At 47.5% G+C, this 17135-nt stretch overlaps 1 protein-coding gene across 1 annotated transcript in view; it reads right to left on the bottom strand.

Annotated features, from left to right (window-relative positions):
• agap3 (ArfGAP with GTPase domain, ankyrin repeat and PH domain 3) overlaps positions 1-16791 on the bottom strand; it is a gene marked incomplete at its 5' end in the record, with an annotated part of 114120 nt that extends 97329 nt beyond the window's left edge. Inside the window, one exon of the mRNA XM_084457985.1 lies at positions 16434-16791. Within this exon, the coding sequence (XP_084314111.1) occupies positions 16434-16791 (358 nt within the window). The remainder of the gene's footprint in view (positions 1-16433) is intronic.
• Positions 16792-17135: the final 344 nt, after the last annotated feature.

Here is a 17135-nt window from a genome sequence, read left to right as displayed (position 1 = left end):
TGAATTTCAGGAGATGCTCAAATTCAGTTACGTAAGTGCCGCAGGAATGTTTAGAAGCACTAGGAAACAAATGTCTACTGTAGTGTTGCGACCGGGGAAAGTAGCTTCTGCAGGGTCGTATAAACCCTTACAAATGACATTTATGGGTGACAGAGAGAGAGAGACAACTGTGCAAGTTGCAGATTTCGTCACTATTGTTTCCTGGTTCAATTTGACCATAGTCGTGTGCGCTAAAATTACACAAAGGCTTTTGAAATAGTTCAAATCAACGCTAAAACCTCTCTACCCACATAATCCACAAAACACAACTATTAACCCTATAATCACACACTTCGCTTCAAATCCCTGATCTCATCTCCCTGACTGACAGACTTGTGAGTGTGTGGAGGAAGAGAGAGAGAGAGAGAGAGAGGAGGAGGAGGAGGAGGAGGAGGAGGAGGAGTATTTCGACCTCTCAGGGAGCTCAGCCAAAGTTGTGTCTCTGCTGTCAGCAGGCTGACGTACGACTCCCCTCTCGTGTTTATGCATGAGCTGCAGGCGCTTACGCAACCACACTCATCTGGGGCGGCCGTCTCTGACGGGGCGGTCGCGAATGACCCGGCCGCACGCCCGCGTTCCCCTGTCACGTCCTACGAGCTCACCGCCGTTACGCGGAACGGCCTAGGGGCGGCCCGTCTCGTAAACAGCCGCAGTATTACTCGTTTCGTCACCGCGTGATCAACAGGGTGACTCAATAGGACCGCCGGCGAGCGCAAAGACGTGCAAGACACCTCGGAAAGATCATGTTCCCACGTCTGTCCGCTCTGAAAACGCTAGCTGTCTGTTGGTACCAGCACTGCGGTCGTAATGTAAGGGGTCCCGAATCAAATTCCAACCAGTTCAAGTTCAGAATTCCATTCTAATTCTAACTATTTCAAATTCGATACAAATAAAGTTTGATTTGATTTGAAATTTCTGGTTTCCTGGTGGTGCCGTCGATGGCAGTTGAATTCGGAGGGAGGGACCTTTCAGCACAGCTCCAGGGACCGACAGCAGGGAGTTGCTTTGTGTAGGGAAAAGTAAAGGCACGATGGAAGGCTCAATGCACCCAAGAGCACAGAACCACCCAGCTGAGGGGCAGAGCCCCTTGTTGGCCTACATCCTCGGGGGGGCCTCCCAGTGACCTCCTAGTGCCCTATACCACCTATCATATGAGTCCCGTCAGGTAAGAAAAGTCGATCAGGATGCCTCTGAGACACGCTGCACATGTGCGCATCACGTAGGCAGGTCGTTCTCAGTTGCGGGTCTATTTGTCAGAACACCGGCACAGCCTGAACACCGGCACAGCCTGAACACAGACAACAGCCTGAACACCGGCACAGCCTGAACACAGACAACAGCCTGAACACCGGCGCAGCCTGAACACAGACAACAGCCTGAACACAGACAACAGCCTGAACACAGACAACAGCCTGAACACAGACACCAACCTGAACACCGACAACAGCCTGAACACAGACAACAGCCTGAACACAGACAACAGCCTGAACACAGACACCAGCCTGAACACAGACAACACCCTGAACACCGGAACAGCCTGAACACAGACAACAGCCTAACGGCGTAGATCACAGCGTCTGGCTCCTTTTCCAGCGCGTCTGAATACAGAAGGGCTATATAAACTTCGCCATAAACAATATTTTAGTTCTGCACAGGGTGTGGAGAGCTTTATCCTGGCAGAGAGCAGCGTTCTGTTGTTCAGTGACTAAACACAAAGAACCAAATGATGGTGGAGAACCATTTGGACAGTGCTGATCTGGGACTGTGGCGTTCTCATGCTGTTCGGTACTTTACTAAACCAGCTTTCCCCCACAATCCTCCACGCTGCCGACGGCGCCAGGGAGGGCTTAAATATTCGCCGATGCTACAACGCTAAGTGTGATTCTCTCTTTCTCTGACAGGGAGATAAAAAAAACAATCGCAGAATGATCCCACTGCTGTAAGCCGAGGAGATACAGGGGTGGCGGACTGAGACTTCCTCTCTGGATCTGGGGTCGGTTTGACACGTTCGCCCCTCCGACTGGCGCCGCCTCATCACCGATCGGCTACCTGATCGTCGGTCGCACAGAGTAGAGCAAAGGTCGCCCCGCGCCCGTGCGGGCGATGAGGGGGCGCGGTCAGATAAGGGGGGGTCGGTGATCTAGTCCGACTCCGACAGACCACAGAGCGGGATCTCAGTGACACTCTAGAGAGGGCGGGTCGACCCCCCTCACCCCCAACCCCCCCCCCCCCTACCCCCCACACCGCGCCAGTGGCATGAGACAGGAGGGTATCACGGCAATTACATGCCTGGCTTAAACAGAAAAAGGGGGAATGACTCGCAGCGAGCGGCATAGGGAAGTAGGCCGGCCGGGGGGGGGGGGGGGGGGCAGACATCTGGGAGTCCCCCCCGCCCCCACCCCCCTAGCAGCGGGACCTGACGGGGCACCGCTCGGCCGGGGCAGATCCAACCCCCCGCTGGGTCTGAAGGCCTCTTAACACTGCATCAAACACAGCCCAGCCCTGAGAAGAACTCAACGCCGGCGTCCTCCTGCGCCGCGCAGAGAGGGCACGCGCCGCTAACGCCAGGCGGCGGGGAGTAGTTCCGCGGCGCTGACCCTAAAAAACCTCTCCCCTCAAACTCCCCTTCACTCCTCTCAGCCGCCATCCGTCATTCAAGTCGGCGTGACGCAGTGCTTAAGAATAATTGAGCCAAGAGTCCAGGCGAACGCGTCTCACCCATGCCAATTAAGCGGGTCAAAGCTCAAACAAAATGGATAAAGAATCTACCTTCAAGTGCTTTTTTGGGGGGGAGCATTAGTATTCGCCGGCCGTGATGGGGCTGCAGCCTTGTGCACATGCCCTGCTGTTTGGCAGAGTATCGGGATCATGGAGGAGAATACAGAACAGCGTCTTTAGCACGGGTGCCGGAGCCCGGAAGCCGCTCTCCCAACAGCTGGCAATCCCAGCCGCTGATAGCGAGAGGACAGGACACCAGCTGCTCGCGTCAGCAGAGGGCAGGAGGAGGTAAACATTCACTAGGGCCCTGGAGAAATACCCCAGGGTGCTGTCAATGGCAACCCTCGTATAAGGCTGTCTATTGTGTTAGATTCACTCTGGCATATGAGGTTATGCGTTCACTGTGGTTCAAGGCCTGGCTACTATCAGTGTCTGAGGTGATTTTTGTGAAGGCCTGATACTGTGTGCAGTTGGTTTGACTTACCTTCAGAGTTGTTTTATGGTGGGCAGCAGCAGAAGAAGGACAGGACATTCAGGGAAAAAAAGGTAGAGAGAGGAGAACGTCAGTCAACAGACAGTAATGGCAAATTATGACCATGCAGACAGTTATATGATAAATGGAACATAATGTTATTTTTAGCGAGACAGTTGCCCACGCTGAATTCAACGTGAGCTTTTTTCTAGAGTTAACCAAATCAAATTTGCATAATAGAGCATCTCAAATGAATGATTTATGAAGCCATCACACAGTGTAGCGAGCTGACAGAATATGATTTATCGCGTACAACTTCCTATGTTTGATATTTTGATAGTGGATAGGGATAATAAAGACTACTCTTCTCTACTGTATATAAGTATTAGTTTCTTCCTAAGAAAGTGTTAAGTGAAAAACAAAACAAGGTTATGTCAGCTAAGAATGTCTATCAATAAAATCTTATATTAAAATAAGCGATGGCATGTTTTCCCAGCCCTGTTGTTGAGAAGGGCTGTCTGTCTTTAGTTGAGTTCTCCAAATCAGCTGACTACCGGTTCCTCCACCCAGCCTGTCTTCTACCAGAGAGGGGACTAGTCCTATATAACCCTAACCCTGGACATGGCCTTATCAGAGAGGGGACTAGTCCTATATAACCCTAACCCTGGACATGACCTTATTAGAGAGGGGACTAGTCCTATATAACCCTAACCCTGGACATGGCCTTATCAGAGAGGGGACTAGTCCTATATAACCCTAACCCTGGACATGGCCTTATTAGAGAGGGGACTAGTACTATATAACCCTAACCCTGGACATGGCCTTATCAGAGAGGGGACTAGTCCTATATAACCCTAACCCTGGACATGACCTTGTTAGAGAGGGGACTAGTACTATATAACCCTAACCCTGGACATGGCCTTATCAGAGAGGGGACTAGTACTATATAACCCTAACCCTGGACATGACCTTGTTAAAGAGGGGACTAGTACTATATAACCCTAACCATGGACATGACCTTACCAGAGAGGGGACTAGTCCTATATAACCCTAACCCTGGACATGACCTTATCAGAGAGGGGACTAGTACTATATAACCCTAACCCTGGACATGACCTTATTAGAGAGGGGACTAGTCCTATATAACCCTAACCCTGGACATGACCTTATCAGAGAGGGGACTAGTCCTATATAACCCTAACCCTGGACATGACCTTATCAGAGAGGGGACTAGTACTATATAACCCTAACCATGGACATGACCTTATTAGAGAGGGGACTAGTCCTATATAACCCTAACCCTGGACATGACCTTATTAGAGAGGGGACTAGTCCTATATAACCCTAACCCTGGACATGACCTTGTTAGAGAGGGGACTAGAACAGCACGGTGGATCGTAGCCTAATGCTTAAAATTGTATTATTCTTATCACAATGTAAAACTCAGACAGGAGTCTGTGTTTTTGGGGAGATGCAGACTTGTGCTATTCCCTGTAAGGTGTCGTAAGTTGAGAGCATTTCTTTCATTTCACCTCCATGTCTTAACAAGCCATACTAAAAAAAGTCAGCAAAAATGTTGGCTATTGACAAGTGTTTACTTCTATCTGGCAAGTGTAGTAAATAGTATGTTTGGGTTCAAACACAAACCAAGCTTCTTCAGTAAATGGAATAGTTTTGGACGGGTGTGATGGTCTGTGCTTCTCCAAGTATCCAAAACTCTTCCATGTTTGGCTTTGCTGCTGAGTTCTAGCTACTCTCCCATTCCTTGAGAGGATATGCAGATGTGAAAATTGCATGACTCACCTAACGACAGCGTAGAGTATAATATCTCCAGTATTTTTAACTTATCATCAACACTCTATGGCTCCTTTGACATTAAGTACTGTAGCATACAGTAGCAGCAAGTCATTTTACACTCACTTGGATATGACTAGGTTGGGGTATGGAGAAAAACGATTATGCAAATACAATACGATGCATAGTGCACACAACATACAGTGGGAGTGTAAAATGGCCCTTTAAGTTGAAACATGCAAACGTATGTATGCAAATGCAAGTGTGTTCAACACATTATAAGTGGCACACAAAGCAGCAATATAAAGCCCCCCAAAAGCTTTGATGCATTCGAATCTGTGCACTTCAAGCTATCGAACACTGTGGACTTTTGAAGGCGGGAAGGCGGAAAAACGACTTTTTAAATTACAGTCATTTAGCAGACACGGCAACTTACAACGATCTTGAAATCTTTGAGATGCATGCAAGCCATCCACAAGGTTAGATGCTTTTACACAGGGCACAGGGGACTGCTTCATCTCCAGAGACATCCATCCATACAGACTAATGTGGCTTCAGTGGCTCGGGCCCACGGCCCCTTGGCCGACCGTCCCCAATGTCTCCGTATCTGACAAGATCGCACGTCCGTGCCGGCCTGGACTAAGGATGTCTGGGCGAGCCACAAGCAAAATGAGTCACTGCGGCACTCAGTGTGATAGCGAGCGCGTACTTCCACTGTGGAAAGCCCACGAGAGAGAGACAGACAGACAGAGGATGAGAATGACACAGACGGACAGCGAGAGAGGCGGGGCGGGGTGTCTGCTTTCAAAGTGGTGCTGAGAATGGACAGCGGGGTGAAGGGTTGCTGAGACGGCAGACTTCTACATCCCTGCCCCCCCCCCCCCCCCCCCTCAAAACCTATTACATCCAACTCCAACCCCCCCTCCGCTTTGCGCTAAACAGCCTTCCCACCCAGCCATGGGGGGGGGGGGGGGTGCGGGTGAAATTCACGCTTCATGAGAGCACCCCTCCCCCCCCCCCCCACCCGAGAGCTGTACGGCCAACTCCTTGGCTGTTACATAACTCCCACCCACCCACTCACCCACACACCAGCAGCCTTCAAACACTGACAGAGACACGCACGCGTTCGTTCCTGTAGAGAGAACGAAAACACAACGTCTGCATTCTAACATGACTCCCGCTGACGGGTCGGAAGCTTCACCTGCGCTGCCCTCGGCGAAAATACCACCAGTTTGATTTAGGGCGGCAGACGCTGGCATGTGTGTCGGTAGCCTACAGGTAAATCTTGCTTCGGCTCAGACTTACAGTACACAAACACACAGCCCTCCCTGTTTGCCGTCACCGGGGGCCCGCGCTGAACAAGCACAGTCTGTCCACACGACGTAACCTAAGATGGCGTTCGGATTGCCTCCCCCCCCCAGCCTGACATCTGGCCATCTATCGTTTAGGGTCGATTCGACCAGAAATCCTTGCTGTCTTCAAAGAGAGGTTCCGGCAATCCCCCCTGCTCAAACACGCCGCCTACGCCGAGACACCGCGGCTCTGCGCGGATAGGCCTGCTATACGCCACAAGAGATCTCTTAATCCTTTCCTAACCCAACGCCCCCCACCCCCTCCTCTCCCCTCAGCTATTAATAACCTCGGGTAACCAGCTGTAATACCAGGTACGGATACATATTGAGCAGGGCACTGTAATGAGGGGCTGGTATAGGAAATGAGGCCAGTTCCTCGCAAGAGTCCCGTGCTAATTGACATGAAAGGGTGGCCTCGTGAGACCCTCCCGGTCTCGCAAACAAACCATCTGGCGCATCAGGCTAATGAAAGCGGTCCCCGCCAGTCCCGACATCCCGAGTACGGAAGCGCGCGCGTTATCGGGACCCGCGTCTCACCGCCTTTACAGTAAGCAGCCCTTAAGCGGCGCGCCGCCAGCTCCACTGTTGGCCTATGTTCAAGAGAGGGTCATAATTCTCTCTTTCGCTTCACCCCGCGGTATTTTTCTCTGAGGGTAGCAGTTTGTTCCCGTGCAAAAAAAGTGGAGAGGATCCTGCTTTCGGCTGCTGATTACTGCACTTTTTCAGCCAGCTCTCTTACCAAGCCGATGATAGAATAATCTCATCATCCAAACTGGCCACGCTGACAAACGACGTCCAGTCAGCTTTGAGCAATTTGCTCAGCCTCTTTCAAAGGGAAAGAAAGCTAATTATTGGCAAAACAGTCGACTAGGCTACGACCTTACCCCCGCGTTTTATTTCACACCGTCTTGCATCAAAAGTTCAAAGAACTTTAAATGGAATTTAAGTAGCCTACCCACTACCACTCAAAGACAAAATGTAGCTTGTTTCAAAGAAAACATGATGAGCATGTCTCTCTGTGATGTGGCATTCTCGTGACCTTCCTGTTCCCAAATCTCCATAGTAACAGCTTTTCTAACAGGCAAGCTGTTGAGGAGATCATTCATATTAATAATCAGGATGCTGGCCCAGCTTCAGTTCCATTCTTTATTCATATTTCCCTTCTGGTCTCTCTTTCCTGTTTGTTTTCTCTCTTTTGATATATCTGTGATCCCTTGAAAAATGTGTCGTCCTTTTGCCGGTAGGCTACTGTAGGTCTTACTTAACATGCCGCACAGATCTTTAATTCATTTTCCCATGCTGTTCATGCTGTGGCTTTGCAGCCGCTACACTTTCCATCAGTGTAACATGGGTCTTAGCTGTTAGAATATATAAAGTAGGCCTCATTACCAATACCCTGCACCACCTCTGTGTGAAGTAACACTGTATAGATACAGGCTTATATGAAACAACTTGGAATGCTGCTTTTCTAGCTTGTCTTCACTTCCCTGGTCAGTTTTAAGGAGCACTGTGCTGATCGTGTTTTACTGACATTTGAAAGCATTATAGGATAAAACATAAGGCAATATAAATGCATCATAAAGCATTATAGCATTACCCTGCTCACAAATGGCTTCTACTGTAGCAGCCACAGTGTCTGTTCAAGCCACTTAAGTAAGGGCTGAAAAGTAAAGCCCAACAGAGGCCCAAATCCAGTCAGGACATAAAACAACATAGCCGCACCCAGCCAAGACTGACCCTGACAGGAAACCTACAAACAAAAAGCTCAGTTTGCAGCTTGTGCCTTGGCCCGCGCAAACAGACAAGTGACCATCAGGCATTAGGTCCAAAACGGCTCCGTGAACGCGCCGCCACCGGGGCCGTGCACACGGGGGGTGGGAGTGGTCCTAAGGGGGGGACGGGACGTGCCGCATCACATGACAGGGGTCCCGGGTCACGGCCGGAGGGAGTGCAGTGGAACAACTTTGGGGTAATTCCAGTCAGGGAACGCAGGAAATGGGGGAATAAACAGTAATATGGTCACATTACACATCCTCTTTCCCTGAGATGTCTCTACAGCCTCTGATACACAATGCCCCCCCCCCACCCCAACAAAAACATATGAAGGTGAAGCGGGCCATGTTCAAGGATTTCAAGTTGCACTAGGGCTTTCAGATAATCTAACAGGTTAGGTTGTAAATGGTAAAGCTAACCAAGGCTACACATTGTATGTAATCAGGCCTACAATGTTACAGAGACCACTCTTAGGTACAATACATGTAAAGACAAAAACAAGCACAATCTGTTTATATAAGTTCCCCTCTAGGCTTGTTGCCTAAGTAAGCCCCTTTGAATGCAGCAGACACAAGGCCACCTAGCTGGAGCGTCAACACCACACCCTACATCTCCATGAGGAATGTGGGACCTGGGTGATTATGCTCTTCTGACACATGTTAAACAAGCTGCGCTGACAGTCGGCTCCTTTCAGAGACAGAAAAGATCAAGCACCAAGCAAACCTCCAGGATAGCCAAGAGCAGAAACCAACGCTAACACTTTCTATGAAAGTCATGTTTATAATGCATCAGAAGCACATTCATAACACATTATAATGCACCTATAAGGCTTTATAAAACTATTTATAAATGTTTATAGTCATGCATGACACCTATAACAAGGTTTATATATTATAATAAGTGGTAGATATAATGTATTATACCTCCATGTTACACAGCACATAACTACCTAACTTTAGCCAGTTATAAAAACACATGGAGAACTGTTCTAATGTTTCATAACAGATTATAAATTCTAAGTTTCTGAAATGGAATGTCTTTTCCATTGGTAGTTATAATGTGCTGTGTAGCATGGAGGTATAATACATTATATCTAACCTTATTATAAGTTGTCATGCATGACAATTAACATTTATAAAGAGCATTATAGCTCTTTATAGTGTTTTATGACGCTTTATAAACATGACCTTCATAGAAAGTGTTACCGAAAACACATATTTTGTATTATACTTTATTATCAGCCACTGGTAAAAAAAAAAATATATATATGCCATGTCAATTCACCCACTGCACACGGTGGAAAGATTGTAAAGTATTATAGGGCTGCTCCTTTCTTGAGGAAAACCAATTTATCATTTCATGGAGGTGTGACCTGCAGTATTTCCCCCCAGGGAATTTAAATGAGAATGGGCCCTTTTTGGAGCTCTAAGGTCCTCCAAGGCAATGAGGTGTTAATGAAGGTGGCAAAAGGAAGGCAGACAGCACAATCATATATAACTCCGGCCTCCACAAAATCCATTCACATCTTTCAACTTCCACCACATAAACTCATCAAACAACTCCACAACCACAAGCAATTTTTTGGGGGGCTTGACAACATTCAGACATAACTCATGTCCTTGAGAGTTGCTGATGCATAAAAAAAACTGGGATATGGCCTTGTGTGAATGTGATTTAATTACCAGAGCCCTGCAACCCCTAAATAGACTGTGTGTTCCTAATTAGCTTTCAAGGAGTGGGAGTTGCAGACTCCAATGCAATAACCGTCACCGTGCATGCTGTCATTCTACACTACATTCTGGGCCCCCATATGCCCCGCTTCCTTTTTCCGGAACGTTCTAATGAACACGGAGAGGGACACAAATAACAAACCACGGTATAAATCTCCTCTAGAGAGCCCAGATAAAACACCGTCCGGCTTCACCACCACGGTCGCAGACCCCAGACCTGCCGGGGCTGCGTCTCCCCACAGCAGATACCCGGTTTGGGCTGGCAGACTGATGGGGGATTTGGAGGCATATGCGGCTATCCATCTGTTGCTCGCTCACTGCCTTCCAAAGCCCCTTCCTCTGTCACTGGCCATCTGTTTCCAGCCCGGACCCCACTGGCAGGGAAGATACGCACTTCCAATGACGGGATCGGGAGGACATTAATACAGAGCGCAGAAGCGAGGGCAAATTAGTTTGACCGACGCTTCCACCTTTCGAAAAAGGAGCCACCGGTGGAGGGGATTATGGGTATCGAGTGACAGACCATTCTCATCCCGTCGTAATTCCGGCTAGGGCTTTCTATGATGCAGGCGATCTGGGGCGGCCAATGAAACGGACGCTTCTTCAACTCTAATTGCGCGGAGCAGATCAAAGCGTCTCTCTCCATCCGATTTTGTTTTTTAAGAGAGATCCGTTGGTAGGAGAGAGAGAGAGAGAAAGAAACGGAAAACAATGTTTCCTCTCACGTTGTTTTTTTTCTCCCTCTGCACTTAGCAAAACGTTAGATCGTATTACTTTTTCCCTTAAAAAAAACAAAAAACACTTCACCCCCTCCCCCCCTCCCTCCCGCCCATCCGTTGAAACCAGAGGAAAAATGCAACTGTCCATCAATGGAAGAGAGAGGGAGTCTTTGTTCCGGGGAACAATGGAGGACATTCTGCTGTGGAGGATGGCGTCACATTCGCTGAGCCTATATACCAAGGCCAGGCTCTGGAGAGCAGAAGTAGGCAGCCCCCCCCCACTCCCCCCTCCCCCGACGCTACGCATGCCCCCTACGTGGCCCCGCGGAACCTCCCCGGCGAGTGGAGGGTCAAGGGTCGGGTCCCGACTGTTGGCCTCGTCTGAACGGGCGATGTAATGAGCGTTCGGGGCTCCGGGGACGGGCGGGACCTTCGGCGTAATGAGCGGACAAAGGAGGCTGTTGAGCGCGAGGCGCGTGCGGGCCGTGTCGGCGGTCGCGCATCTCTCCGGGGCGAACGGTGTCGCCTGACTGTACTCGGCCATCTGACCGCACGGCGGCAGACCTTGCGGCGCGTGCGGCGGAGGCGATCTTTAGCGCCTCTCTAAAAGGCGTGCGCGCGGGTTTAACCTTTTGGCCTCCCCCGTGACAATCAGCAGCGCGCCACTCGACCCTTACCGGCTCTGATCTCAGTGTTTCTGACAGAGCATGAAGAACAACAGAAGCTAATACATATTAGACCGCCAAGTGTGAGTGACATGAGGAAGTTTCATCCACCTGGCAGGTGTTCTATGTTACATCACCAGAATGAAAGCAAGGGGGAGGTATGACTTCATCAAAGAGGCCCCACCACTTTCATGAAAATGGCGATATGTTGCGTCATCTACCTTTGGGGCATAGACAAACTACAGGTGCCGGCAATCTCCATCGAAACTACTGGAAGGAGGTGTGTTTTGTGTTTTATAAGTGAGAGAAACACGGGCTGACTACAAAAGTCGTCGTACACTTAAGATTAATGCTCTGGGAATGACAGTTAACTGGAAATCTGATGTAGACAAGGACACATTGTACTGCTGCAGTCTAAAAGATACCACTTAACGGTCTCACGCTCCAGTTGCTACTTCCGTGACTCGTCACGAATACATAAGAGGTGCAGGCATGAGTTGGATAGATTCCCAGCTTCGCAAGATGTGTCTGAGCGTGAGGCTTAACTTAGGTATATGTAGATGTGCAGCCAGTAAACACTCGGAGATACTATAAACACCAGCATTCCATATGAAAGCTCTTCCTAGGAAGGGCAGGTGGTGCCACTGAATGACTTCCTCTAGTCACTCTTCTCATGCCTGTTTGTAAGCAGAGGTCTCAGTATGTGGGATATGACGGGTCTATGATGTCCACAGCACCGTCTTGACTTTTGACTGATGGCCCGTGGCCATCTATCATGCCGGGTGCCGAGGTGTTCGTCAAATCAAGGGTACTAACTCTGAACATCTCAACCCTCGCTGATTAACTTTAGATGGGAGTTGTTTTAGGCTAGTATTTCAACTACTGGTATTTTGAAGGCCCCTCCCTGCTGTCCATCTGTGCCTAATCATTTCAACAATATTTTTGGCTAATGTGTGGAGCGACGTAGTCTCAGCAGCCTACCAAGAGGAAACTGACTAGCCTCATCCCCATCTGTACTTCTAATCAATCAATCAATCAATCAATCAATCAAAGCTTTATTTGTATAGCGCATTTCATACCCAGAGGCAACACAATGCGCTTCACAGAGAACAAGGGAGGTGGGTATACGACCCACCCCTACATATTCCAGAGGGAAGCTAATGCTGATGCTGTGGCATAATGCATGTCTAATGATTGCTGGAGTCGACTGGAGTCATAACATTGGGAACATCGCATATGCAAACAGTCCTTCCACAACCCCGGCTGTATGACCTCTGTCATTGCAAATTTCAGTTCAGCGTCATCCCAATATGATCATAATAAGGGAATGGGTTACTGTCCAGCTACTATGGGAGAGAAACATCATTACCATTCTCTCTCTACAAGGTCTCGGTGGCCTTACACTCTCTCTAGTAACTGGCTGGTAGAGAGATGCATTACGCCGCCATGTCCCAGGGGACTGGTTAGGTCCTGCACGTTGCTGCCTCTGGACTCCCCTGTGTCCTCCCTGCGTGTCCTCTGTGTGTCTCTGTCCTCTCTGCTGGCATTTCTGTGCACAGTGTGCCATTGTGCCTTCCTCAATGCCGGAGTGAGTGCTGGCCTGTTAGTCCGTGCTTGAACCCCCCTAGGCAGCCCTGCTGAGCAGCAGTAGGTAACAGTTGGACTCAGGGGGTAAAACTCTGTCCATGTCCTGACATTGGATGCCTGGGACTCTGTCCGTGAACAATACAATAATCAGCAGCTGTTTCATGGTGGTTGTGTTTCGTGGGAAACCACAAAATCATCATGTAATTACGTAAGCAGAGAGAACAGCTTATGAGTTGTCCCATGGGCAAAGGGTTTACAGCTCATCTGAAACTTAATAGTTCACTAAACTAAATAGTCTTATGCAGCAGAACCGAAGAAGTTTCTTAAAAAGCTGGATGAGAACCTAAATTAAGGTAGCACTCAGAACATCCAGCAGAAGTTGCAAAACAAAGGGAACTATTCCCAGAGCAAACGTTCTTGTTAATGGAACTCTCCTCCTCACTGGAATGGTTGGCTAAAAATACAACTTAGATCACATTAGAGATACGCTGCACAATCTGAGCAGCTGTCTGCTGCTTCTGTATCTCAGTGATCTGGATCAGGGGTCTGCAACCTCTCCAGTGGCTCCCTGGTTTTGACAAAAAGTATATAGAAATGAATAACTAAATAAATGTATTACTATTAAATACATGTATTTATTACTAAATTAAATGGTCATGTTGGCTTTCAAGTTAGCTAACTAGCTAGATAGCATCAGACAGGCTAATCCAGCATAAATGGGTACAAAAACATTTCTTTTTTTGACCCAAAATGGCTCTTTTCATACATGTAGTAAAGGTTGCTGAACCCTGATCTAGATTCTTCTCCACACTGCTAACCTAACAGCTTTTCTCAGGCAAACAAATAATCAACTATCTCCACTGGGGTACAAGGTGTGAAGAATAGTACTAGCATTTCAAATACTCCTTTGTCTTTCTTTTCTTAGCCTCCAATCTCGTTTGTAGTTGAGAAAAATCTCATTCACACTTCCCTGAATGGAAACCACTTCCTTCCAATGTGCGATGCATAGAAGAGGATGTGGGATCAAATATCAAATACCTTTCCTAGTGAATGCCTACTGGATGGTACAGCATACAGTAGTTTCCATGCAAATTTAAAAGTGAATTTACCTAACTTTTCCTATGAGTATAAAGTCCAAGTTCAGAACAAATCGATAACATTTCAGTTGCTTCTGTTTCCAACTGCTTTTGGATTGATCGGTATATTCTACTGCACATACCACACTGCCTTGCCCCTATGTCTCTCTGCAAGGCACAAAGAACCAATCTGTCAGGCTGGATATCACACATGAGAGCCACGATGTGACCTAAATCTATGATTTCATGTCGAGTCTCTCCAGAGTGCATGTGCCATGGAATACTGGTAACGGCAAAGCACTGAAAAAGACTATTGATTTAGTAACATTTGTGGCTAATCATCTAATCACTTTACTAGAAATGTGACTAGTAGTACTGCACTATTACATAATTCAGACATAACATGAGATATAACATTTAATGGATATGTTGGCGTGTCCTTGCAAACTGTGCAGTGAGCACTGCAGTTTATATTTTGTGTCTGATAAACCGATATTCACACGACCAGAAAGGCCTCCGCTGCTTTGGCGATGTTATTAGTGATTGCGGTAAAAATGTGCTCACAGAGACGAACTTAGTGATCTGAATATCAAATAGCGCCAGGAGAAGCCGTGTGGGGAGCAGCCTAACCTAGTGCTCTGTACGATCCACACGGAGAACGCAGCGTGTTTTGTGTTTTTCTCTTAAAAAAGGCTGCGAGTCTGAGTATGAGACTGGGTGGGGATGATCCACTGAGCCATTAGCATGCACAATAAGGATGCCAGGTTGAGATTGTTTATTCATTTTCTCTCTGGTTTTCTCATCTGAAGGCATGAGCCACTGGTTCCTTAGCAACAGAGACTCTGCAATGATGCTGCTGTTGGAGAGAAATCTGCAGTCCTACGGTACAGTACAGGTGGATACAGTCTCCTGTTGCAGCTCCTGGAGTGGGATATCGGATATGCTTTGTTCGGGGTGCACAAAGGGCTGGATTTAAGTTCAATCAAACAGTAACTGACAAAAATGATCATAGATCGCATAGGCATGGCTTCATTCAATTAACTGTGTCCTCGTTCAAACAAATGTGGTGCATCTGTTAAGAAGACATAAAAGACCCAGGTGTCGTCCTATCAAGTGATTGCATAAAGGTATGGCTTCATTCATTCGTCGAGAAAATTGCGCAACAATTTCCATCACAATAAGCCAGGTAATCACAGCATAAATGGAGGCAATATGCAAGCTCTGACTTTGCAAGTAGACGGTTTACTTAACCCATAAAGAGAGTCTGGAGTACAGAGTCAGGCCTGACCTTATTCACTGTCTGAGTGGAACGGATGTGCCCTGAAACAGACTTACAGCACCACTGCATTGGGTCAATCGATGTGGTTACATTGTAATGGAGTTGTTATGTAACATACATGTTACTAAATCACAAGCACAAGAGCTAATGGAACCAGTAAACCTACATGAAATCAGAATGAGGCTACACTCACTATGGACTTCAATATTGGCAAGCCCTTTTCCACATGTCAAGTCTAAAATGGTGCTATAATGTCTTGGATGGGCACTTTGACACAGTGAGATATTGATTGTACTGTCATTATATTTGGCTGCCCCCTGGTTCATGTGAGTCCCATTGCAAAATGACTCATAGTAGGCCTACAGTTAAGCAACCAGTCCACCTGGTTTTTCTCTGGCAACAAGATACATTTGGAGGACAGAGATTTAGTTCCTTAAACATTGAGACTGATACAAACATTGAAATGAAAACAACTGGTGGAGGGTAGCTAAGTCCACTACAAATGTGTGAGTGAGTTATCATAATCCTCTTCAAAACTCTGGTTTTGTGAGTTGTCATAATCCTCTTCAAAACTCTGGTTTTGTGAGTTGTCATAATCCTCTTCAAAACTGACTTTGATTGAAAATCTAAACCCCACACAAAACGCCTCCCCCCTCCCTCTCTCTCTCTCACACACACAAACAAACACATACACACACACAGTGCTGCATCCAACACTTAACGTGAGGATGTTGTGCATATAAAAGCCAGGTAGAAAATGTGATCAACAAGAGTGTTCACACAGCACTGTCCTGTAATGTGCAGTTCTGTCTGTCCCAAAGTTTCAGCTTCAGTGTACTGAATAGAATGCCTAAGATGTTCTCTGTTGTGTTGTTGTGTGTACAAGGATACATGTGACAGATAGATAGATAGATAGATAGATAGATAGATAGATAGATAGATAGATAGATAGATAGATAGATGGATAGATAGATAGATGAGCCATATGCTATAGCCTAGGATACGGGTAGTCTTCTGATAGCCTACAGTATATTGCAAGTCCCATTCTATTGTTTTAATTCCACTAAAGGGATTCTTTGCCTAAAAGAGGGATTGTTGACAACAATGAGTAGCGGCGACATTGTTGGCACTGTCCTTCAAAGGAGCTGTCCCCGACAATGAATGAATGACACCACCTGATGTTGACCACTATAGTGAAATCCAACAAGCTTTTCTTTTCCAATACTCACCTTCAATAGAGATTACATGCTCTCGGATCTGATTCTGCAGGGCCAGGTCATCGATGCGTTCGATCAAGTCGTAGATTGCGTAAATATTGGGGTGAACAGACTCGAACCGATGGATCTCAGCCCTGATGGCCGCCGAGTTCGACAAAACAAACTGCGAGCCTGGGCCGGGTTGTGCTGCCTGTCCCGATACTGTCCCCGAACCGAACTGGCCGGCCCCTGAGCTTGCAGACGATCCGGATCCGAACTGGGACGGAATAGACTGGGGTACTGGAACGGGCGAAGGGACCGTGCCTGGGGTAGGCATGGCTGGTTGAGACTGCTGCGAGATACCGGATGGGACACCCGACTGGAAATTCATCTTGGGTTGCACGACTAACTCTTTACAATGGGAATAGGCTATATCAGGCTATATCTGATTTTAGAATTTCAAACGATGATCAAAAAAAGTCCGTAAGAACCAGGAGTCTTAAAACGAGACGGCGCTGAAGCATCAATTGTTGGTCGCCAATTGCAACAAAACGCGGTTCTTACTCATATTATTGAAACTTGACTGTGATTCATTTTCCGTTATAGGCTATACTAAGCCCTAATATACGTGCCCTGCCCTATTCTGTGGCTAGCAAACCGCAATGCCTATCAGTAGACAGTCCTTTTTGGGCTTTCCGCTCCTTTTTGGTGGTTAAATCGAATGGTTTTCTTTAG

This window comes from Borostomias antarcticus (genome assembly GCF_949987555.1).
Source record: "Borostomias antarcticus genome assembly, chromosome: 24".
Taxonomy (NCBI): Eukaryota; Metazoa; Chordata; class Actinopteri; order Stomiiformes; family Stomiidae; genus Borostomias; species Borostomias antarcticus.
The sequence above is the reverse complement of the archived record's forward strand: the minus strand, read 5'-3'. Positions and strand labels throughout refer to the sequence as shown.